The 24,238-nt window shown below is 43.4% G+C and overlaps 1 protein-coding gene across 5 annotated transcripts in view; it reads left to right on the top strand.

Moving 5' to 3' along the window:
* Positions 1 to 1,365: 1,365 nt before the first annotated feature.
* LOC119850215 (OX-2 membrane glycoprotein-like) overlaps positions 1,366 to 24,238 on the top strand; it is a 48,866-nt gene continuing 25,993 nt past the window's right edge. For 4 of the 5 annotated variants that reach the window (XM_043510342.1, XM_043510334.1, XM_043510345.1 and 1 more), the window contains exons 1-6: positions 1,366 to 1,595; positions 15,694 to 15,809; positions 17,060 to 17,141; positions 18,127 to 18,447; positions 19,103 to 19,375; positions 22,869 to 22,979. In XM_043510342.1, coding sequence (XP_043366277.1) covers positions 15,753 to 15,809; positions 17,060 to 17,141; positions 18,127 to 18,447; positions 19,103 to 19,375; positions 22,869 to 22,979 — 844 coding nt within the window. In that variant the 5' untranslated portion in view covers positions 1,366 to 1,595; positions 15,694 to 15,752. The remainder of the gene's footprint in view (positions 1,596 to 15,693; positions 15,810 to 17,059; positions 17,142 to 18,126; positions 18,448 to 19,102; positions 19,376 to 22,868; positions 22,980 to 24,238) is intronic. The other variant, XM_043510347.1, reaches the window with a different exon arrangement.

Genomic DNA, 24,238 nt, shown 5'->3' with positions numbered 1-24,238 from the left:
GGGCAGGAGGTTGGGGGTGTGGGTGGGGGGTGAGGGCTCTGGGGTGCAGGAGGGTGGGACTGAGGGGTTCAGAGGGCATGAGGGGGATCAGGGCTGGGGCAGGGGGTTGGCGCACGGGAGGTGGGCAGGGGTCAGGATCTGGGTGGCACTTACCTCAAGCAGCTCCCAGAAGCAGTAACATGTCCCCCCTCCGGCTCCTATGTGGAGGTTCAGGCAGGGGGCTCTGCACACTGCCCCTTCTGCAGGCACCGCCCCTGCACCTCCAATTGGCCCCATTTGCTGGGCAACGGTAGCTGTGGGGGCAGTGCTTGTGGCAGGGGGCAGCGTGCAGAGCCCCCTGGCTGAACCTCCACATAGGAGCCAGAAGGGGGACATGTTACTGCTTCTGTGGGGGGCTGTGCAGAGCAAGGCTTTGACCCTGCTCCCCAGCAGGTGCTTGAGGGCCAGATTAAAATGTTTGAAGGGCTGGATGCAGCCCCCACGCTGCAGTTTGCCCACCTGTAATCTATGGAGCCTAATCAGCTCTGTCTTTAAACAGTGTCAAGGGGCAGGTCAAATAGTAGTTGTGACTCAGGCAGACCATCAAGCGAAACACCTGTCCCCACCTGCCCTCAATCAGCACAGGCTAAGTACAGTTCTACTGCCCTTTACTCATACAATAAGAATAACAACATTTCATTAACACTCCCCACCCCCTGCATTCAAGTGATTTGTAACCCAATGCCAGCCAAAATCTATCACTTGGGCAACACAGCTCTGTTTGCTGGATACCTAGGTAGATTAGGTGTGGATGTAAATACAATCTGGTCCTGAAGCCTTTCCCCCAGCTCATCACTAGCTGTCAGGGAGAGCTCATTTAGACTTTGCTTACAAATCATAATATGAAATTAATAGGTTGGCCAACATCTCCAAAATGACTGCACTGACATTGTCATAAAAAAGAACAGCTGTATAAGGAAGCTAGTCTACATTCGTACTTTTCAAATCTATTATACTTTTTTCAGATACGCCTATTTTATCATAAACTTTATATGCTTTTAAAGTGTGTATTAATGTTTCCATTTCAATTCAAATTTCCAAACAATCACTAAATTGGAAACACTGCATGTAACTAGTTCACAAAACTGGGGGAGGGGGGGGGAGGAGAATTCGGGGGGGGGGTGTAGGGAAACCCCTGCTGCGAGGGCGGGGGGCAGGGGGTTAATGGGCGCACGGGCTCTCAGCTGTCCTGCTAGTGGGAGCATTTGGGAATCTCATTAGACTCGCTCTGGGCAGGGGTGGGGATGGACAGAGCAATGCAGACAGATCTCCCTCTCCCTGCCACAGAGCAGCAGCCCACACAGCTGGAAAACGTAATCCCACAGCCTGGAGCCCAGAGGAAGAGGGCGGGGGAGAGATCTGTTGATCCAACTCCATAGGCACAGCCCTGTGAGACCCCAGAGCAGCAGTTCACTTGCCAGTGTGCACTCTTGGCTGGCAGAGACTCTCGCTGTGGACTCGGTTGCACGGCGCCTGGAAGTTCTGATTCCAAAGCCCGGCTCTTCCCAAGGAGGACGAAAACCAAGGAGCGGTAATCTGATCTGGTGTGACTGAGGGTAGGGAGGCTGATATAACAGGCATAGATTCTCCTCGGAGAAGGGCGAATCTCCGCAAGGAGCACTAATAATATTATCAAAAAGAAAAGGAGGACTTGTGGCACCTTAGAGACTAACAAATTTATTATTTGAGCATAAGCTTTCGTGAACTGCAGCTCACTGCATCGGATGTATTCAGTGGACTGGTTTCAGAGTAGCAGCCGTGTTAGTCTGTATTCGAAAAAGAAAAGGAGTACTTGTGGCACCTTAGAGACTAACAAATTTTAGTCTCCAAGGTGCCACAAGTACTCCTTTTCATTCAGTGGACTGTAGCTCACGAAAGCTTGTGCTCAAATAATAAATTTGTTAGTCTCTAAGGTGCCACAAGTCCTCCTTTTCTTTTTGCGAATACAGGCTAACACGGCTGCTACTCTGAAACCTGTAATAATATTATCATCTGCACATGTCCTTTTGCATCTGTGGCTTGGGTGGAGAGGGGAGCAGAAGCCGGTGACTGATGTGTATGAAAAACATAAGGTTAAAAAGGTGTTTGACAACTGTTAAAAACAGCCTAAGGTTGAAGGTTGTCTAAGCATCCTGGGTGAAAACCAGTCTAACTAGCAGGATGTAGAAATGAAATGGAGCAACTCATACGGCTTTTAGAGGTAGACAATATAAAGTATCTGTGTAAATTTGCTTGTATCAGAGACCAAATGGAAGCATCTGATTCTTGCAGGGTAAGGTCTGGTGAGTTGTTAGCATCCTTCAAAGCATTCATTTGAGCAACCTCCCTGGCACTCTTAGAACAGCAACCTAGATAGTCTTTTAAAACTGCTCTCTTTGCTCTTGATTTGTTGTAAATGTAACACAATGTATAAAACAATTTTGCACATACAATTATGAGAACTGCGTGGTACTACTAGTATAGGTTTTTTTTTCTTAATTAACAAAAGGCCAGCTCCTCACCTGATATATTTTGACATTTACTCTACTGAAGTCAAGGGTGTTACACCCACTTATATCAGCTGCAGGTTTGTCCCATTTTTTTTAAACTCAGGGATTGGTTAGAGGTGGTCCATTTGATTGCATCTTATTTACTTCACAAAGAGAAAATACCAGGGGTGCTTAGCCTACGGGAGAAAGCCATAACAAGAACCAAAGGCTGGATGCTGAAGACAGACACATTCAAATAAAGCACAGGTTTTAAACCACTGGAACACACTACCAAGGGCATTGGTGGATTCTTTGTCTTCAAATCAAGACTGGATGCTTTACTAAAATAAGTTTTAGCCAAATACAAGTTATTGGGTTCAATACAGGAGTAACTGGCAGAAATGTAATAGCTTGTGACATACAGGCAGTCAGACTAGAATGATGTAGTGGTCCCTTCTGGCCTTAAACTCCTTAAATCTATACTTGATTATTCAAAACAAAACAAAACAAAAACACCAACCCACAAATAACACAACTGGCTGTGGGTTTTTAAATAGTGATCTTTCAAAGAACAATAGATTTTATTTTAACTTCAGTTAATGACACACCAATTTGCATGCTTCTGAAAATCTGTGGGGTTGAAATCAGTTACAATTGTAATTTGCACATGTTTTGATAATTCCTTCTGTCCATCAGAATTTGTAAATAGAAGAGATAGGGGGCATGGGGAGAAGCTGTTGTAAGCCAATATATGTATCCACATCTAGCAAGTATATATTTGTATAATGATCTTTTACTTAAGGGTGACCTGAAAGGGAAAGGGAAAAGCATTTGCTTTTTTTTGATGTAAAGAAGACATAGAGAGAGAGAGAGAGTGGATGCGGAGTAGGGGAAGCTGAGCTTCTGTTTGCTTTATTTTTTAACTTTGGAACTATCAGGAATATAAAGCCTGGTTTGCTGCAAGACTTGTCAGAGGTCTCAGAATCATTTCAGTGGGAAGTAATCAGTCTAGAACAAAAGTCTGCAGTTTTTTTCTTGAAAACATCCATTTAACTTGAAGAAATGAGAAACACTTTTCTGAAAAGACAAGAATTTTAAACCTACTGAATGATTTAATTGAAATGTTTCTGATCACATTTCTCCCTCTCTGTACTTATGCTAATTCCTCGGTTGCCATAGTGTCTTCTAAGACACAAGACCTGAAGTTTCTAATACAGATAGCCATACTATCAGGAAAAAGCCACGCAAACTTGTTTTTGAGAAGAATAGGAAACCACCAAGGTCAATTTTATATATCAAACAAGGTTAAATCAATTTTTTACACTTTTCAAGTCCTTTATTAAACAAGGACTCAAACTATGTAGAGCAGTGGTTTGCAACCTTTTTTCATTTGCAGATCCCTAAAAAATTTTGAATGGAGGTGCAGACTCCTTGGGAATTCTTAGACATAGTCTGCGGACCTCCACAGGTCCACGGACCTCTAGGTTGAAAACCACTGTTCTATAGTAAGGACAACCTTTCACAGACCCAATAGACATAGTCTGTGGACCTCACAGGGTCCCTGGCCCACAGGTTGAAAACCACTGAAGTAGAGAGATCATAAACTACTAGCAGGAGTCCCAGGTGGGCCAAAGACAGGACCTACCAGGCACTGGGATACAGCAGGGAGTAGCAGTAAGATTTAGAGATTGGAGTACTAGGACCACAGCACCATCCCCCAGCTGACTGGAGCAAGAGCTCTAGGGATGACTTCCTTGCAGGGTAGCCTCTAAAAGCACCCCACTTCCAATCTGTTGGGAGGAACAGGGATTTTGCTTCACTCATCTCATCTGCCTGCTGAATCTTTTTATTCCCGAGTGAACTGTAGTAACCATCACTAACCCTGTGAATTTCCTCTCTGTAGCAAATGGCACAGCGTGATTAGTTCCTGTGCAAATACATAATCTGCAGACAGTGCTAAAAATTTCTTTACCCCTCACTTCCCCCACTCCTCTTGCAGAGGAGCAAAGGCCAGTCACAAATGTAACCCCTGCAATCCCCATGATTAACACCATTAGTAACATTACCAGCCACAGAAAAGACAGGGCATGACATTAAAACACAGTCACTAGTACTTTATTCTGTCTAAAACTTTATTGGCATGCTTACATGCCTATGTGGCATCATATATCTAAGGCACTTATCTCTGTGGTACAGAGATACTCACACAATGTGCAATTCTTCCTTTAGCCATTACCCTCAGTATGGTTGGATGTGCACTCTTTCAAATATCCATCAGTTTGATGGCTGAATTATGGTTGGATTATGATCCACCAGCTGAATGTGGCTGGTATTTGCTGTTTGGCAAATTCCTTATTTAGTTGTGTCATTGCTGGTAGATTCTAGTTTACCGTTTTATTCCATGTGATGGAAAACCTTGGTCTAAGTTCAACCCTGGTATAACTGTTTTTCTCCATAGAGATACATCAGGGATGAATTTAGCCCATTTGAAGCATAAAGACAGATTGTTCAAATCTGTATCCATCTGACTGAGCTGTGTTTATTTTAAAACATTTATTTTATATTGTGAGCTATGACCTATGGCTAAAAGGCTATATTAATAAACCAGTTATTGATAGATTGTTCATTACTGTGTGTGACTGTATGCTACCATTTCCTCTAAAGATTTGTTTGGGAAATTGAAAGAAGTTCTGTTTTTAAATTGCAGCCTTCCTCCCTAAGAACAGAAGTGATAACAGGACACAGGAAATAACTTGCAATTAACTCTGTGTTCCAGTGCTTTCCTTGAATCTTGCTGAAAAAAGCTAATAATCTCTGAGTGTTTACTTTCTTCACAGAAATTGTTCTTCACAGAAAAAGTCAGTCTGTTTGGTTGATGTTGGTAATCCTTGTTGCACATTAGGAATATTGAAAAAGCAGTTTGGTTACTCCTTGATTTCAGTTTAAATAACTAAAAGACACCTAACCAGGGCTTGAGGCACATTAACATACCATTTTATACAATTAAATCTCAGCAGCACTAAAATAATTAGCTGTACAGGAAGCCAGCCAGCCAACTAGCCACACACACAAAAACCTTTTTTTTCTGCCCCTTCATCATTCTAGGAAGTTTACCTTCAGCCCTCTTCAAGACTGGTGAAACAAATATCTTTTGTAGCGTGCTTTGAAATTTGATAACCTTCCATCTATTTTGGACAGAGGGATGAAGCAAATTCCAGAGTCCTAGTTCCCTTACAGAGAATGTCCTTCTATCTGGCCCCTCCATTTTTTAGTGAAGGGAATTCAGTTTGAGTGTCCCTGCAACACAGAGGCTGACTTTTTTATTTTTCCCCGGGGGTGCTCCATTGCCCCGAGGCTACGCCCCCTCCCTGGAAACCTCACCCTCACTCTGCCTTTTCCCGCTCCCCTGCTGCCCCGCACTGCTGCTCTCTGCGCTCCCCCAAGGCCCTCCCCCAAGCACCAAACAGCTGATTGGCGGCCCCACCAAACAGCTGATCTGTGGTGCTGGTGCAGTGCCAGATCTGTGGCTGGTGGATGCTGAGCATCCACTATTTTTTTTCCCCATGGGTGTTTCAGCCCCAGACCACCCATGGTGTCAGCACCTATGCCCTGTGAGACAATGGATGTGGCAGTATGATTCCGGGTGCAAGAGGTGATCCTTCAGCTAGTCCAGTTCTAGGCCGGTTAGGTCTTTAGAGGTCATAACCAACACCTTAAACTCCACCCAGAAACCAACAGACAGCCAGTGCAGATCTCAGAGATGTGGTGACATGTGTTCTCGGTGAAATGCCTGCCTTAATAAAAAACCACTAAATTCTGCACCATCTTCAAAATCTGAATGGTTTTAATGTGTAGCCCAACAGAGTGCTTGGCACCAGTCTAATCCTGAGGTAACAAAAGCATGGGTAACAGTGGTACGGCCCACAATCATTGGGGAAAGTTGTAACTACCTAGCCAGACGCAGATGATAAAAATATGATTGAATTATTACTGTAATATAATCATAACACAGAAGTTGGAAGGGTCTAAAATCACCCCCAAGTTGTGAATCCGAATAGCTAGGGCTGGTCAAAGATGTTCTAACAACAGTGATTTTCACTGGAAAATTGTGGTTTTGACGAAATAAAAAGTTTCACAAAAAGTGGTTGTTTTCTGTGGAAAACTTCAATATTTCATCAAAAAAACTGAACACATGAAAACAGAAATGTTCTGATTTAAAGTGGCACCGCCACACTTTATGGGAGTGCTAATTTGGGTGCTTTATGTTTCTCTCTTTTCTATTGGCAGGGCTATCATGATGCACTTTGATCAACTGTGTTGTACCCTCCCCCTTCACCAAGAGGGAGCAAGTGGTGCATCATGGAAAATGTAGTCCAACCACAGAGGCCAGCCCCCTAGAAGAGAACAGGAGCATAACTCACCCAAACTACAATTCCTATAAGGACCTACAACACCATTTTTTCAATAGAAATGTTTTAGTTTCAGCTGAAATACTTAGTTTTTTAGTATTTTGCCAAAATGTTGAAATTTTTCCCAAGAGGTATGTGTGTGGGGCGGGGGGTGGGGGGGGGAGGGAGCTATTCTCTGACCAGCTCTTCTGTTAACTAATACAAGTTATTCCTAGCAGCTAATAGGATTGCTATTACCTCCACTATCTCCTCTGATTCCCCTAACCAATCATCCTCACTTGTCTGGGTTGAGCTTCAGCCAGCTTACTCTCATATATACCCCAGCCTCATTTAAACACTGGTTGAGGCACTGAGTTGCATCATCTGGGTCTGACGAGGTGGACTCATAGAGCTGGGTGTTTTCAGCAGACTGAAAATATTGCACCTCATGCATCCTTGCTGACTTCCTTAACACCCCCATATACATTTTGGGTAGGGGGGATGATGGAATGGCACCATGTGACACCCCATGCTTGAGGACTCTCTGAAAAGAGGAATGGTTGCCCACAACTATTCATTGCAAACTCTGAGAGAAGAGAACAAAGACACTGAAGAGCAAACCCTTCCACTGCTGTTGGGGTCCCTAGGTGAGTTGTCAACCCATGTAATCAATCAGGCAGCTGATGTATCTAATAATATTAGTGTGAACACCTGATCTTCATCCATTGCTAGGAAGAGATCATCTACCAGCACAGTATCTGTGCCAAAGCCAGATCCACACCAGATTGACAAGAATCAAAGAGATCTAGGGCATCTAGATACTGTGAGAGTTGTTTTTCCACAACCTTCTCCACAATCTACCCAAAAAGAAGTGATATGATACTGACAGATAATTGGCAAGATAGTCAACATCAAATTGTGACTTCCTGAGCAAAGGTCGCACTTATGTTTCCTTCAAAGCAATCAACGCCCTGACCCCTCTCTCTGAGAGGCATTGACAATCTCTGCAAGCAACAGATCCAGTGTTTATCCACTGGTCTTCACCAGCCAGGAAGCATATGGATCTAAAACACAGGTTGTGGGCTAAAGCTCTTTCAACATTTCAGTCAGTACCTTAGTGTGACATTCGCCTGGTGTTATCTGGACCAGTGATCTGCTAGATCACTCCAATCCTCGACTCTGGGAGCCAGCCTTACCCTGCTCTCCTGTGAGAACCCCCACTTCTGGGCTGTTCACGCACAGCCTCTGGCACGTAAGCTACTTGGATTGTGCAACCGAATGACACTAGCCAGTATCTCTAGTCCCAGACACAACCCTAGGAACCTCTGTCTTGCAGTGGTCAGTTATGCCCACTGAACACTGCAAGCTTATATGAGTTCGTCAATTTAACAAGAAATTTATATGAACCAGGCTTGTTATCCAAAAGGGAGTCTCTGACATGCTTCAAACCAAATGCACTGCTTCAGGTAGAATAAACAAATTTATTAACTACAAAAGATAGATTTTAAGTGATTTTAAGTCAAAGCACCAGAAGTCAGATTTGGTCAAACGAAATAAAAGCAAAATGCATTCAAAGCTAATCTTAACACTTTCAATGCCTTACAAACTTAGATGCTTCTCACCACAGGCTGGCTGGTTGCCCTTCAGCCAGGCTCTCCCCTTTGATCTGTGCTTCAGTCACTTGGTGGTGATGTCTGTAGATCGACGTGGAAAAAAGAGGAAAAGCATGGCAAACATCTCTCCCTTTTATCATGTTCTTTCTTCCCTCTTGGCTTCCCCGCCACCCTTTCAGGGTCAGGTGAGCATTACCTCATCGTAGTCCCAAACTGACTAAGTGAAGGGGGGTAACTCACTCAAGAGTCCAACAGATCCTTTGTTGCTGACTAGGCTAGTGTTCTTTGTTCTTGTGAGGCTGAGCTGGGTTTGTCCCATACATGCCCTGATGAGGTGTGAACTTCCCCTCTGTTCCTGGAGAGTTTTCCCTGGGCTTGTTTTAAGCCATGAGGACACATTTTCAGCCTCATAACTATATACATGAAATTACAACCTATAACATTACTATAACAACAATACTCGGTGCACCATGACAAACTCTGTATTGGATACCACACGATCCTATTATAAGGATGAAGATGGGGGTGCAAGGTGTTCCCCCGAGATACAGAGTGTCACACTCAGTGAGCATTACCGGTTGAAGATCTAGCAAACTAGGCTAGGACTTTACCTTGTTCCCTCAAGACCTTGCTTGGTCACACTGGAAACAGACAGCCTGTCTCTAAGTTGATCAATCTTGTCTATACAATAACAAATAGTTTTCTCACAGTAAGAGGAACCCAGCTAACTACTAAGCCAACACCATTAGGATTTATCAGATGCTTTGTCATCCAAAACAAATGTGCTGTCTGAGATTCTGAAGATGCTCTGGTGGAGGAAAATACAAAGGATTTTGTTTTCTTTCTCTTCTGAATATGGCAGATCATCTGTCAACCAAAGTTGATCTGTGAGAAACAAGACAGCGAAGAGTATACCTAGGGATGGAGGATAAAAAGTGTTATAGGGTATGTTAATACTCTAATAAGGGGTCCCAGAACTCGAGCTCCAGCCCAAGCCCAGACCTCTACAGTGCAATTTGATAGCCTCCCAATCATAGCTCTGTGAGTCCAAGTCAGCTGACACAGGCCAGTCAGGGGTGTTTTATTGCAGTGTAGACATACCCTTTATGTTCCACTAATCCCATCCAGGCAGTGGTCTGTCTGTCGAATGAAATTCTCCCTTAGAGTGTTCTGGAATCTTTCTGGCTCCATTAATTTCTGGGGGCAGACCATCAAAACAGGTCCTTTGCCTCAAAAGGAAAGATGAGCCCCAACCTCAAAGTGCAGGGGGTAATGGTTGATCTGTGACATGGGTTTAAGTGAAATTACCTAGCCTCCAATCCCAATCCAAAAACCAGGTCCAAAGTGTGATCAGCTGTCTCAGTTGAACCAATAAATGCCTGATATAGGCCCATGGTCCTCTTGGCACCCAGGAAATCCTAAACTGCCTTAGAAAATTTAAAATCTACTTACGGGTTGAAGTCACTGAGAACAACTGAATCAAATGCCACCATAGTGACGAATTTTATCACTAAGTGACTTGCAGTGCAGCAAGGCAAGCTGAATTTAACCAGGAACTAGATGTTTTACATCATCTCCTTACAAATGCATTATTGACTATATGCATTAAATGATTTACTAAATAGAATGCATGTGTTTGGAGAGTAACCTGATGGGCAGGTGGTGGTATTATTATTATTAACAATAACAATAAATAGTGGCTTATGGGTTGTTTTTTTTTTTTTTTTTTTTTTTGCTGTTAAGCCTTAAAGGCTGATTGAGTGGCAGCAGGACTCTGGGCTCAAGGAGAGATTTTTTTTTTTTTCAGTGGTCAGGTGTCCTGGGAAACAGCTACTTTCTCAGGTACCTTTCCTCTTGTTGTCTATCGGTCTTTATCTTTTTCCTACTGTTTCACTGGAGGGCACTTCTTATTTTTACTATGTCTCTTGTGTTTCCATTGACAATGCAAGAATTTTGTTTTTCTTCTGAATAATGCTCCACTCCTTATTGTTCTTGTCACATCTGTTTCCTTCTCTGCTCCTGAAACGCAGAGCTTATCCAAGCCAGAAAGAATTCGGGAAACTTCAGAGAAGCCCAGTGAAGGAGCGAACTGGTGTTTCAAGGAAGGTATGCTCCACTAAGTGCTACCAACAGGTTGTTAGTGCCTGGAGGGATTTTCCCCAAGGACTGGTCAGTCCAGCTCCCATTGTCGCTGTTCAAGTAGAGGCATTTATGCTCAAGCCCTTCTGGACACTGGTTCACAGGTCACCATTCTATATAAGACATTTTACAACACCCACCTTCATCACTTGCACATCCAACCCTTAGATAATTTGCAAATCCGGGGGTTGAGTAATCAAAAATACCCATATGTGGGGTACTTTTCCATTCAAATTGAGTTCCCATAGTCCATTCTGGGAGTTCCTGAGAAGCTGGACACTTTAGTCCTACTGTGCCCAGACTCCTGTATCAAGAGCAATGTCGCAATCTTGGTTTGAACCAACACCAGGTGATTTTTCAAAGTATGCAAAAAACAATGCATCAATACCTTGCCTATTCACCCTAACATCCGTGAGGCCTATAAATGCTTCCAAGGAGAATCTCTCTGTTTCTGATGAGGATGCTAACAGGTACGGCAATGTGTGGTATGCACAGAAAAGAAATGTCCACATACCACCCGACAGCACCCATCAAGTGACTTAACTTTCCTGTTCAATCGACTGACCAGTTGTTGTTATTGGAAACACTGGAGGAAATCTCTTTATCTGGAGAATTTGTGGTCAGGCCTGAGGTGCAAGCAACTATGGCAGTGTCCTCTAGAAAGATCACAGTTACTGTTAGAAATGTATCTGCTCACAAAGTGATCATTTGGCGTGGGACAGTGATTGCCCAGTTGATGTAGTACCTCAGATGCATGCTGCAGCGGACAAGAAAAACACTAATGACTTGACACCCAATTGTTTTGATTATGGAGATTCCCCTATCCCTGAGGAATGGAAACAGTGCCTCTCTAGGAAAATGTTAAAACATGCTGATGTCTTCTCCCGACATGAGTGGGATGTGGGCTGTACAAAAAGTACTCAGTATGAGATCTGTCTAACTGACTCTGAACCTTTTCGAGAACAATCCCATTGCCTGGCCGCAGCTGATGTGGAAGATGTTCAGAGACACTTACATGACTTGACGGCTGCTGGAATAATTTCTGAGTCACGAAACCCGTATCCCTCCCAATTGTTGTGGTGAGGAAGAATTAAGAAAATTTCAGAAAATTAAGGAATGCTTCATCAAAGCTCTCATCTTGGCATTTGCTGATCCTCAAAAGCCTTATGTTTTGCATGTGGATACCAAAATGGATGAATTAGGAGGTGTATTATATCAAGAACACCCTGAGGGGTTGAGGCCGGCTGCCTTCATCAGCCAAAGCTTGTCGTCCACTGAAAAAACTACCCTGTGCATAAACTTGAATTTCTGGCTTTAAAATGGGCTTTAGTAGACAAGCTGCATGATTATCTGTATGGGACGAGGTTTGAGGTTCACACGGATAATAATCCTTTGACTTCTATTTTAACATCAGCCAAACTGGATGCCACTGGTCACCGGTGGTTGGTGGCATTGTCCACCTACAACATCAGCCTAAAGTACCGCCCAGGTAGTAAGAACATGGATGCAGATGCATTGGCTAGATGACAGCACCTGAGGATGAGTGGGAAGAGATATCTGCCCCTGGGGTTTGAGCTTTGTGTCAAGTTTCTACTGTTAGTGGGAAACCGACTAAAATGTTACCTGCCCGCCTTATTGATGCTATTCCCCAAGCTTACTTCTTTAGACACCTCCCACCTTTCCCATTTGAATCATTCTGAGCTTCAAGCCACACATCAGAATGATGGCTGTGCTGGAAAGGTTTGGCTGGCAGTTGATCAAGGGAATCCTGATGCTATGGATAAGTGCAGGCACATTGATATTCCTCTCCTAATGAAAGAATGGAATCAATTTTCCCTGTAGAATGGACTTTTGTAGAGAATCACTAACCGTCCCGGGCAACGCTCAAAAAAACAACTGATTTTACCTCAACAGTTTCCAAAGCTGTACTACAATCTTTACATGATGTCTGTGGGCATCTTGGGTTTGATAAGACCTAGGGGCTTGCACGAGACTGATTCTACTGGCCACGGATGAAGACTGATGTTGAGGAATATTGTAAGACATGTGGCCGGTGTATACAACAGTGTATACAACGGAAGACTCTACCCACATGAGCTGCTCGACTGTTTCGTCTTCACAGTGAAGGGCCTATGGATTTGGTCTGTATGGATTTTCTCACAATTGAACCCGATAGCAGAAATATTTGTAATGTGCTAGTCGTAACTGATCATTTTACAATGTATGCACAGGCCTTTCCCACTAAAGATCAAAAAGATTCTACTGTTGCTAAAACTCTTTGGGAAAAGTACTTTGTGCAATAGGGGCTGCCCAAGCGGATGAACTCCGATCAAGGATGCGACTTTGAGAGTCGATTAATTTAAGAACTTCTGACTATGCTAGGTATAAAAAAATCCAGAACAACACCTTATTATTCACAGGGAGACCCACAACCTGAATGATTCAATCGGACCCCCCTTAATATGTTGGGATCCTTGAATCCCAAACAGAAATCTAGATGGAGCCAGCACAAAAGCCAGCTTGTGCATGCTTACAACTGTACCCAAAATGAGGCCCCTGGGTATTCTCCGTATTTCCAAATGTTTGGGCATGAAGCACAATTACCAGTAGACATCTGTTTTGTGGTCTCAGTGGATAGATCTTCCCACCAGTCTTACCTCCAGTATGTGGCTAATTTTAAAAAAGACCTGTGTGCTGCTTATCAACTTGCTCAGGTGGCATCTGATAAGATGAACCAGGGCAATAAAGAATGTTATGACCAGAAGACGCGATACTGTGATCTGCAACCTGGTGATCGTGTTCTTATAAAAAAAAATCTTGGTCTCCCTGGAAAACATAAACTTGCAAACTGCTGGAATTCTACATTGTGGAGAATCAAATGCCTGGGCTACCTGTCTTTAACTAAAGCCTGAAAAGAATGGTGGCCCAGTAAAGACTTTACATCGAAACCACTTACTTCCTCTGGGGCAACACGTCAGAATGGATGCTCCATCAGATATCGAGCCTACCTCTCTACCCAGATCATCTAACCAGAGAAGAGCTCTGACGTCCAAGAGTTCCTCCCACAACTCCATAGGTGGTGCTAATCCTGTGCCAGTCCCTGCTATCATGATGGACATCAGAGACTGATTCTGAGGAGGTTTACCCTGACTATGTATCAAGAACCCTCAGACATATCTACTGGGTCTGTTGTACTGCCACTTGAACCAGATCAACCTGAAAGCGCAATTAGCACACCTCCTTTAAACCCTGAAGCTCTTCCATTCTTTCCTGTGGGAGAAGCCCTTTGGGAGGGTGTAGATGTATGCAACAATCCCCCTGGGTCTTAAGTAGGGAACAAGGTTGATACAGATGTTGCTCCTTCTACAATGGCTAATTCTGATGGAGCTTTATTAACATCTCCTGTAGAAGATGAAGAAGGGATGGTACAGCCCTTAAGGAGGTTTCAGCGAGAATTCAGGCCCCCACAGTGATTAACATATGATGTGGTTGGAGTCAGCAGTAAGGTGTCCATCCCCACAGTACATCGTGGGATGGTTGTGCTGAAAGATTTTAAAACACCTGTGGATGCCAAACCAGAATATATGTCCTCTAAGGATGAGCTTAAGCATTTTTCATGGTGGTGCTTACCTCAGGCTAGATGCCTAAATTGTGCCTCTTCTAGTGGGCCTACACTTTACCTTCCATTGACTGTTAACCTAGCTAGCAGTAGGAATTAAGAATGTATGTATTATATTGTAAATTAATCTGTTTTTCTTCTTTGTTCTGGTTACAAATGTCCCCATTAAGGATTTTTCTGGTGGGGGGAGAATGTAGGCACCCCTTATTAGAGGAGACTGAACTTTTTTGGGGGAGTGTTCCAAGGGAAAAGCTTGTGTGCTACAATCTAGCTTTAGAGACTACAACTCCCATGATGCCTTGGGGAAAGGGGGAGAGATCTCCTCATGCAGAGAGAACAGAAGGTGGGCTCTATTTTGGGAAAAAGAGTGAGATTGCTGCTGTGGAGCTTGGCCCATACCAGGAGCTGCTGCTAGGAAGGCAGAAGCTGCTGCTGAGAGCCTGCAGGGGCTTTGATCCAGCAGGGAGCCTCAGAAGCTGTTGATGGCTTCACTGGAGTCAAGAGCAGAGACTATTGCTGTGCCTAGAGCTGACTGAGGTGAGCTGCAGTGAAAGAACTGTGAGTAGCCCCCACTCTTGTTTGGGAAAGTACTTGCAAGGGAAGGGGCACTGCAGAGAGACTGAGTCTGAGGAGAGGCAGAGTGATCTTCCTATCGAACCAGGACCAAGAGCTGCTGACATTTGGTGGGGCCAGCTCCAGTTTCAGAGGGGTTCTGCAGCTTTTTGACTTGGCTGGACTGATACACAGAACCAACAGAGTGCTGTCTCCAGCTGCAGATCTTCAAGCGCGCCCATGCAAGCAAGTGTTTAGGACTCTGAGATCCAGAGTGTGCACTGTGGGGTGCAGTGAATGGTGGCAGTGTAAATGGTAGTTAAGTTTCATTTATTACTGTATATTATATTTGTTAATTGATTTTATTCAACTGTTTATGTGGATTTAAATTAGTTTAAATTTAAAGTGACATTTAATCTTAGTCTGTTATACCCTGTTTCTTAAATTGTAAAGTAAATGAGTGTTAGTGTAACCCACACACCTCCGGGGTGTGGTGTTCTGTCCTATCTAGGGGCACCCATACCACTTAGAGAGAGAAATAAAATGAATCTGATCTACAGCCTTAGCTAACAGCCAGTTAGCTTTTAGCTCATGCGGTAGAGGCTCATGTGCTAAGCTTCAGAGGTCCCAGTTCAATCCCACCCACCGACAACCAGGGTCTGTCGCTGTTACATTAGCTCTAATTTAAGTATATTGGATGTATATTATTTATAATTGGTATTTGAGTTAGACCCATGCCACAGGTGGTTGTTGTTATCGTTATTTATTATTATTACTATTTGAAGGCGTTTATTCCTGGAGGTTCTCAAGGCACTCCATTGAGTGTGAACAGGGAACAGCCAGGTGGAGGTACCACCAATTTTAACTTCCTTTAGGAGTAAAGGGACTGCAGCAAAGGAGTGGATAGAGGATTCCCACTTATCCAACATCACCAATGGGATACTCAGGATCTCCTTTAATGTCAACAATGTCAGGGTGCCCAGGAACACAAGTGAGTGTTGCCAGCTCCCGAGTAACCCAGGGAAGAACCCGGTTACAATACTATATATGAATGCTTTGCTATTAATGCTGTTGAAAACATGCATATGTTTATATGCCTCTTACTTTCTCCCTGTCTTTGAAGGGGGAAAGCATAAGGAAGACTCATCCATCATGTCTGGTATCTTGTCTCCAGTGTGGCCAGTGCCAGACATAGGGTATAAACCAGAGCTGAATGAAAATTTACCAATTTTGAAAATTTTCACAAAAAAGGATGAACTTTTTTGTGAAAATTTAATGAAAATATATGTCCTGGCCATCAGCCAGCTCTACTATAAATACCTCTGTAGCTCTTAGATGCTATAGCACTAAGGTACAAGTGCCTTAGAAATATTTGTGACAGAGACCACTCATGTAATCGTGCTATACATAGAGGAGACTTTTCTTTCTGTACCCAGCATCCACAACTGATGGCCAGTTTAGGCTCTGAGCAGCAGAGCGACTAACTCATGGACAATAATTGTATCCTAGTAGATAAAATTATCATAAGAAAACAACGAAACATGCCAGCAAAATCCTAAAGCTCCCAAATCCCTGCATGTCTCCATCCCTGGTACTTCTAAGTCTTCAAATGCCAACATTTTAATTTTACCTCTAAAAGTGGGCCCACAAGCTTTCCATGCATATAGGTGCTGGGTGCACAAACATGATTTACATGAGCAAATGCCTATTTTACATGTACAGTGCATGTACAAAGTTTTTTGGGGTGCAACTGTAACGCCAACAGACCCTGGTCACTGGCGGGCAGGATTGAACCAGGGTGTCCGGAGCATAGGGCATGAGCCTCTGCTGCATGAACTAAAAGCCAACTGCCTATTAGCTAAGGCTGTAGAGCAGACTCATTAATTGCTCTCTCTTTAAGTGGTTTCAGTGCCACTAGATGGGACAGAACACCACACCCAGAAGGTGTGTGGGTTACACAACCTTAGAGGCTGTTTGAAATTCTAGGTCTAAAAGGGGAACTTTGGGGGTTTGGGGGGAGGAAAGAGATTTAACTTCAGGTAACTTTCCAGCTCCTACACCTCAATCACATTTGGTAGTGTAATGGACTTTAGAATGGACTCTCTCTGCAGTTTGCAAATGTGTTCCTGTTACACCCAAGAGCGGTCTTGTCATGGCTCCATAAATGGGAGCATTATCATTGGAAATAGATCTACTGTTAAGCCCATAACTTCATGTATCAAATCTCTCTTGCATCTCCAGGTGAAAGAACAGATCAGTTCTCAGATGACTTGCCAAGGTCTGATTTTGAGTGTGATCTTTATCATGCTCTGCAGGGCAGAAGGTGAGGCCAGTGGTATTTCCTCTCAGATTTCTACAAGGGGTGTGGGGGCTGGTCTCTGATTCCTGAGGCTCCACCAGAGAAGTGAAGTGACAGCTCACTGGGTCCTCTAAGACAGAGATTCTTAAACGGGAGGACACGGAATGTATTCTGAGAGCTGGCTGCCTTCGGAGCTTGGCTTCTGGAGAGCAGTGGCTGCTGGCCAGGCACCCAGCTCTGAAGGCAGCACCGCCACTACTAGCAGCACAGAAGTAAGCATGGTATGGTATTACCAACCCAAGATGGAATTGCTCTTCTCCACACACAAAAACAGGTGCACCCCTCACACCAATAACAACAGTGTGATGCCAGTAAGCAGTATCTCACTTAAAATTTACATTACTATATACTTAAATGGCTCTGTTTGAATCAATGCCTTAATGTTTTTACTATTTAGTGAGAGTTGCATGTTGTTGTTGTTGTTGTTTAATTGATATGTGTACTTGTGTGGCAGGGGTGCTACTACTACAGACAGAAAGAAGGGGGATGCAAGCAAATAACTTTGCGAACAACTGTTCTCAGAAACCAGTTAATCTCAGTCTCCCTCTTTCTCTGTGTACATAGATAACTTAATGGATTCTTTCTCCATCTGACTCTGTGGGTATGGCTTTGGGTCTCTCTTGCTATCCAGTTTTCCTTTAACCTCTTATTAGAAAAAAAAAAATCCGTTGGGAGAACCAGAAGCCATATGTGGATTTAATCAACTGGAGGTAGGTGTATATAGGAGTTGGTAAGGAGGTGCAGTAAGTGGCTTTCCCTTTTTGATGGTCCAATAAAGATGGAGGCCAAGGACCTCGGCTGATATAAATCAACAATACTCCATTGAGGTCAATAGAATAGCCCCAATTTACACCTGCTGGTTATCTGGCCCAGAAAGTCAGCAAGAGACGTCTAAGCATGAGGGAAGGTGATATTTGTCTATTTCATGTATTGTTTTATATCACTACAGCAGACACAGTGATACAGAAAAAAGTGGTGGAGGTGGGTGGCAATGTGACCTTGAGCTGCCTCCTGGTGGGATCTCATGACATTCTGCAAGTTACATGGCAGAAGACGAATACTAGAAAGAATTTGGCTACATACAGTGTATCTAAAGGAGTAACTGTTGCTGAAACATACCGAGGTCGATTAAATTTCACACGCCTGTCACTAAATGATACGGCCATCACCCTCTGGAGAGTTGGAATCCAGGATGACGGATGTTACACATGCCTCTTTAATACCTTTCCCACCGGAGCCATCCCTCAAGACACCTGCTTGACTGTCTATGGTAAGATTCTCTGTGGGGAAGAATCCCTGAAGGGAAGGGAGGGTGTTTTCTAGCTGCAGCATTTGCTTGCAGTATTCACGGGTCAGTTGCATCAAGGGACTCCAGCACTGGGAGTTCCCCCACAGCAGTACCATGTCTGTACTAGCTGGAACTGCGATAGAAGAATACCCTGTCTGCCGCTGCTAGAGGGACTCCAGCAATGTGAGCTGCCTCGCTGCAAGCCCCTTACTGCATGTGGAGACTCTCACTGTGAGCGGCCTTATTTTAGTGTCCTCTAAGTGCCGCCTAAAACTCATAAAGAGGAATCTTCCTCCCTGCAGGGTCTTCCCAGTCATGGCTAGGACTCAGGCCACATGAGCCTCCTCACTGCACAGCACTATTGGTAGCAGCGAGGAGAACATTGTCAAGCGGCCACATGATTTATCTCTTGGTAGAAACCCTCAATTCCAGGATCTCAAAAGAAGTTAATGCCTCCATAATAGTTCCCTTCAATTAGGGGAACAAGGGAATAGGGAATGAATCATAGCAAGGGTCTGGGGCAGGGGGACTTGTTTGTATTCCTTCCCTATGGGGCTGCATCAGAATGCAATGAGGTACATTGGTTTCGATACTATTCCATTTGATCAAAAGCTCCTTGTGTTTGTGTGTGTTTCAGAGCAGCTCAGAGGATCTGTCCATTATATAATCTCTGAAGGTAACTTGACAGCCACCTGTTCTGCTAATGCCTGGCCTCGTCCTGTGATCTCCTGGATTGTGCCAAAAGCTGAGAGTGAAAAGACAGAAGAGGTGGTCATGCACCCCAATGGAACAGTGTCCGTCATCAGCAAACTCCATGTCAACCGTTCTACAAGCCTGGCTGGGCAATCGCTGATCTGCAGAGTACGGCACATGGAGAAAGATAGAGATTACAGGGTGAAAGTGGAAGAGGGTCAGTTAGTGATGTATACATGAACAGTGTTAATATCCTCTTGACTGCAAGATTTTGTACTAGCATATCTTCAGCCCCATTTTTGGATGGGGGAGATAACGGGAAACAAACTTCCAAGAAAGAGGAGAGGAAAGTGTTTGTGTGGTAAGGATGGAGAAAGAGAGAGGATCCTACTCTGGGTTCAGCATTGCATTGGGGTTTGGTGCAGGAGTCAGCAGTCTATCACTATGTGCTCTAGAGGGGAAAAAAATTAGAGAGATCTGTATTGTTACCAGATTTCCCCATTACTTCGGGGTATGCTCATTTATTAGGGTTACTCTTCTGAGGGGTGCGGGTTCTGTAATTGTGTTAATGTACTGCTTGTGTCACTTGTGTTTTCGTATGTAGCTCTACTTCTCCCTTCTGCAAGTCCCCTCCCAATGGAGCTATCCTGCAGGACCTAGGTTCCCCAAGGCTGGGTTCCTCAACCCTAGAATCAGGTGCGCGCGCGCACACACACACACACTAACAAACCAAGTCTGAGTGGACAGGATTAAGCAACACTTTCAAGCTGATCCCTTATACGCCCCTGGACTCTGTAGTCTGGGTTGAGGAGCACTTCCAAGCTGCCACCTTCACATGTCACAGGTTCAGCATGTCCCTATCCCCACTTTCACGTTACAATTGTTCTGATAGTAACCCACTTGATGAGCAAACCCCACAGGATTTTTGGGCACTACAGGGATCTTTAGCTTAGGTAAGAGGAGTGTTGCTGCAGAGTAAATGGGAAAGCCAGAAACACAAAAGAGTAAAGTTCAGAGAGAGCGGGAGGGAAGCAACCAGCTTAACCATAAAAGTTATTTATTGAATAATAGTGATAATCACACCAGGAGAGCCTAAACAGACATAACAGTTACATTATTAAGGATTACAAAAACTGATCAAACAAGTCGGGGTTAAAAAGTGATACCTGAGGTAGAAAACAAAACCGAGAGAGAGAGAGATGGGGTCTCACCACTCCATGAAGCTTGAACTGGTTGGGGTTCATAGGTGATGGTGGTAGCTCAGGCTCCTGAGTGCTGGAGACAGGCAGAGCCCCCAGCAGGATCAGTCAGGAGAAGAGGGAGTCCAAGTGGAACTGATGCGGAGTTTGAATCCAGGCATTAGAACACTTACTTGAGTGTGGGTAGGGTTTTTTTGTAGGGAAATAACAATGGTTCAAGGGAGAACACAAGATTTGTTTATGGGTAAACTGTTGACTTAAGGATTTTTTTTAGGCTGGGAACTGATCACTCTTGGCTATGGGTGGTGGTTCTTACCAGGGAGCTCACAATGCAATTAGGCAACTTCAGTATTTTGGATATCAATCCAGGATTCATTACCAGAATTGGTCTGATAATTGCTGAGCTGGGTGTGTGCAGGCATAGGTTCATTAACATCTGGAGCAGAGATCCCCCAGGATGCAGTGCTTCCCTGATTTTCTGGTCCCAGAGTTCAGTGCCTTGGAATCTCTGTTCTCCATTCTGTATGCTAAGGAGATGCCTCCCTGTCCCATCTTTGATGCAGATGAGGTTAGGGGAGTTGCCTTAATCTTGTCACCCTTGTCAGGAGGGGTTTAGGTGTGTCTCCCACCGTCTTTTCATTGCTTTCCATAAATCTTTCTTCTGATTGGTTTTGGTTCAAGCAGAGGCTGGGGGTGGAGGTGTCTTTCATGAGTCAGACAGGCTGGATACTGCGCCCTGGTTCCCCAAGAACACAGAGCTGACTGGTATCAGTATGCTTTCTGGGACAAGGCCCCATGGTTCCTGTGGCAAACCCATGCCTCAGGCTGAAAATTCTATGTAGCGTTTTTATTGACTTAAATATGAAAATGAATAATTCAGTCAGTACAGTATCACTTGTTGTTTATTTTAATAATGAATTCAGTTAAGTGCTCTCTGCCCCTAAATTTTCAGTGTGACACCAACCTTTTTTTTTTTTTTTTTTTTTTTTTAATGCCAACACAACAATGTCAGTGGAGACTGGTGTTTTGGGTAGCTGGGAGGGAGACATTTGAGGCTCAATTTTTATAGGTATTTTTAGATTAATCACTAAAGTATTTGAGCACATCACAGTGCTAATTAATTTGTCCTGCCAGCATCCTGGTGAGGTAGAGAAGTATTATTAGCCCAGTTGTTATAGAGAGGAAATGGAACTATTAAAAAATTAAGGGCTGAATACTCAAAAGGAGTTAGGCTCCTTCCATTGATTAATTTCCACTGATTTAAATAGAAATTAGGAACCTGACTGCTTTTGAGCACTCAGTCTTCAGTTACTTGTCCAAGGTCACACAAGAATCCTGTGAAAGAAATGGGAATGAAACCCATATGGCTCGAATGATAGTATATTCGGTGCCTTGACTATAAGACAATCCTTCCAGTTTTATAGCACCTGTGAAGGCATGCAAGGCAGTTTGGGACTGTGGATTGAATCAATTAAGCTGTATGATTTTTAATGATCTTTTTAACACAAATGGTTAACAACCAGGACTGGTCAAAATTTTCCACCAAAAAATTGGATTTTTAATATTTTTATTGAAAAAATTCAAAATGACAATTTTAATTTCATCTGGAATTGAACCTTTGGTTTAGGTTTTTGAAAAGAGGTGAAAATTTCAGTTTTGAAAAGAAAACAATGTTTTGGTTTTTTAACTGTTTTTGTTGAAAAATCAAAAAGATATGTGAAATCGAATTGTTTTCACAAAATTTGTCAATTTGGACAAACCTGCAATTTTTCAAAGAAAAACAATGGAAAACATTCAATCATCTCTTATTAACACCATGGACATTTTTGGCTTGATCCAATTCTCATTGAAGTCAATGAGAGTCTTTTCATTAACTTAGATCAGAATTGGATCAAGCCCTTAAATTGTCATCATTGGGGTTCCAGTGCTAATTCCACTTTGAGATGAAGGAAAGCAGTTTACATGTCTTTGAACTATTGTTTAAGCCTGCTTGCACTCAATTCATATTTTGAAGGTTAATTTAACCTTTGCAGCTACAATAGAAATGTTAACTAAGAAGAAATGCATGTTTTTTTCATAAATGAAAACTTGGAATCTGGTATACAGTTCTGGAGTAAGAGGGACTTGTTGGGTAGGATTCTTCAAAAAATATCATGGCTTCTGAATACACAAGGCCCTGCTTATTTATCATGACAGCGATGGAGAGACAGTAAGGTTTCTTTGCTGGTAATGATTCTGGTTACATCTTGTTAGCTTGATGAAATGTTTTCTGATTTCCCAGAGGATGTGGAAACAGAATAGGGAAGAAATAAGTGGTGAAGATGGGCACTGCAGATATTTTGACGTGTGTGTTGTCAAAGATAAATTTACTCAGCCAATTTCTGCTCTGAACAACTCTAGTGATGACCTAAATAGAACTTGGAAAGAGCCCACCATCACTGAGTTCCCCATTACACCTTCTACACTCTCTCATGTATCTGAAGTTCCTTTGTTTGATTTTATTTCCCACAGGCCGGTGGTTTTCAGTTTCTTGGTTGCTGGCCACAGTGGCCCTACTCATAGTGTTCGTTGTGTTGGTTCTGACTGTTGTGTGCTGGAGAAGATGCAGGAAAAAGCAAAGTGGTGAGTCACTCTTTCAAGTGGAAGCCAATAGCTGATTGACTGTGTTGCTTCCACACAGGTGGTATTAAACGCTTGTAAAATGGCAATTGCACAGGATAAATTGTGCCTGCTGAGGTGTATGTGGTAGTACCATATGAGACAGATACATTTGCTAGTTATTTCCATGTTTGTTAGAGGTTGCTTCAGTTTCTTACAATTTTGGAAACTATTTGTCTGAGGTTCTCTTGGTGAGGATAATACATTATGCATATCATTTCAGTTAACTCCAGATTAGCAGAGTTAGGTTAAAGTCACAGCAAATCATAATTTCCGAATTTCACGTTCAGAGTTATGACTGCGCAGATCAAGTACCCTTCCCATTTCTATTGGCTTTACAGGGTCTTACACAGGAGTCCAATCCAAGTCTCCTCTGAGAGGATTTTCAGGAAGGAAACAGATGACTTCTTCCCTCATTTTTAAACAATGACCCCCCTCACAGATCCCATCAGAAGAAGGGATCTCACCTGATCATCAGTTGGATTTTAATTACTGATCAGATTCCCTAATATAGTCCTTGGCATCTTTTTACTGATGCAGAGCACGCACAATCTTGTTATGGTCCCATAAAGAATGAAAAACAAACAACCCCCCACACCCAATTTAAACTGTATCATTCACTAAATCCCATTACTTTGCAACAAGAGGGACAAGAGGGAGTCTTGGTGAGAGCTGATTCTGGCCTCCATTGTTCTGTGCAGGTTTCACATGAAAAACCTATTTCTGTTTGATACGTGCAAGCAAGTGCTATGTTGTGGTGGTTATGGGCTTTCCCTCCTAAAGTTAAATTCCCTCTGCTTCACACTCTAATAAATGAATCTTATCTCCCAAATAAACACAATAATTCTTCAAGGGAAAATTCAATTTTCCTTCTCCCCCTCCACCAGTAAAACACGGACAGGGAGCGCAAAAGGGGCAGCGCTTTAAAGTCAGTGAAACGGGCCTGTACCGGTGGCCACTTCTTACCAGTATACAGTACCGGCGTTTACCACCTTACTTTCACCCCTGGCTCCAGCACTGGGAGACTAGGCCTTCTCATTGAACAGCTGTGCGCAACCCCACTGCCTCTCCTAATTTCCCAGGCCTAATACTTAGTCAAGCTGCCTGGTTTCATGGTCTCCTTGTTTCCATCTCCCCACCCTACACGCTCTTGCTCCTCTAAACCCATACCTTATTTGTATTTATTTTTATTAACTCCTAAATATTCAAAACAACGGAAAGGT

Source organism: Dermochelys coriacea, chromosome 1 (genome assembly GCF_009764565.3).
Source record: "Dermochelys coriacea isolate rDerCor1 chromosome 1, rDerCor1.pri.v4, whole genome shotgun sequence".
NCBI classification, from domain to species: domain Eukaryota; kingdom Metazoa; phylum Chordata; order Testudines; family Dermochelyidae; genus Dermochelys; species Dermochelys coriacea.
The sequence above is the reverse complement of the archived record's forward strand: the minus strand, read 5'-3'. Positions and strand labels throughout refer to the sequence as shown.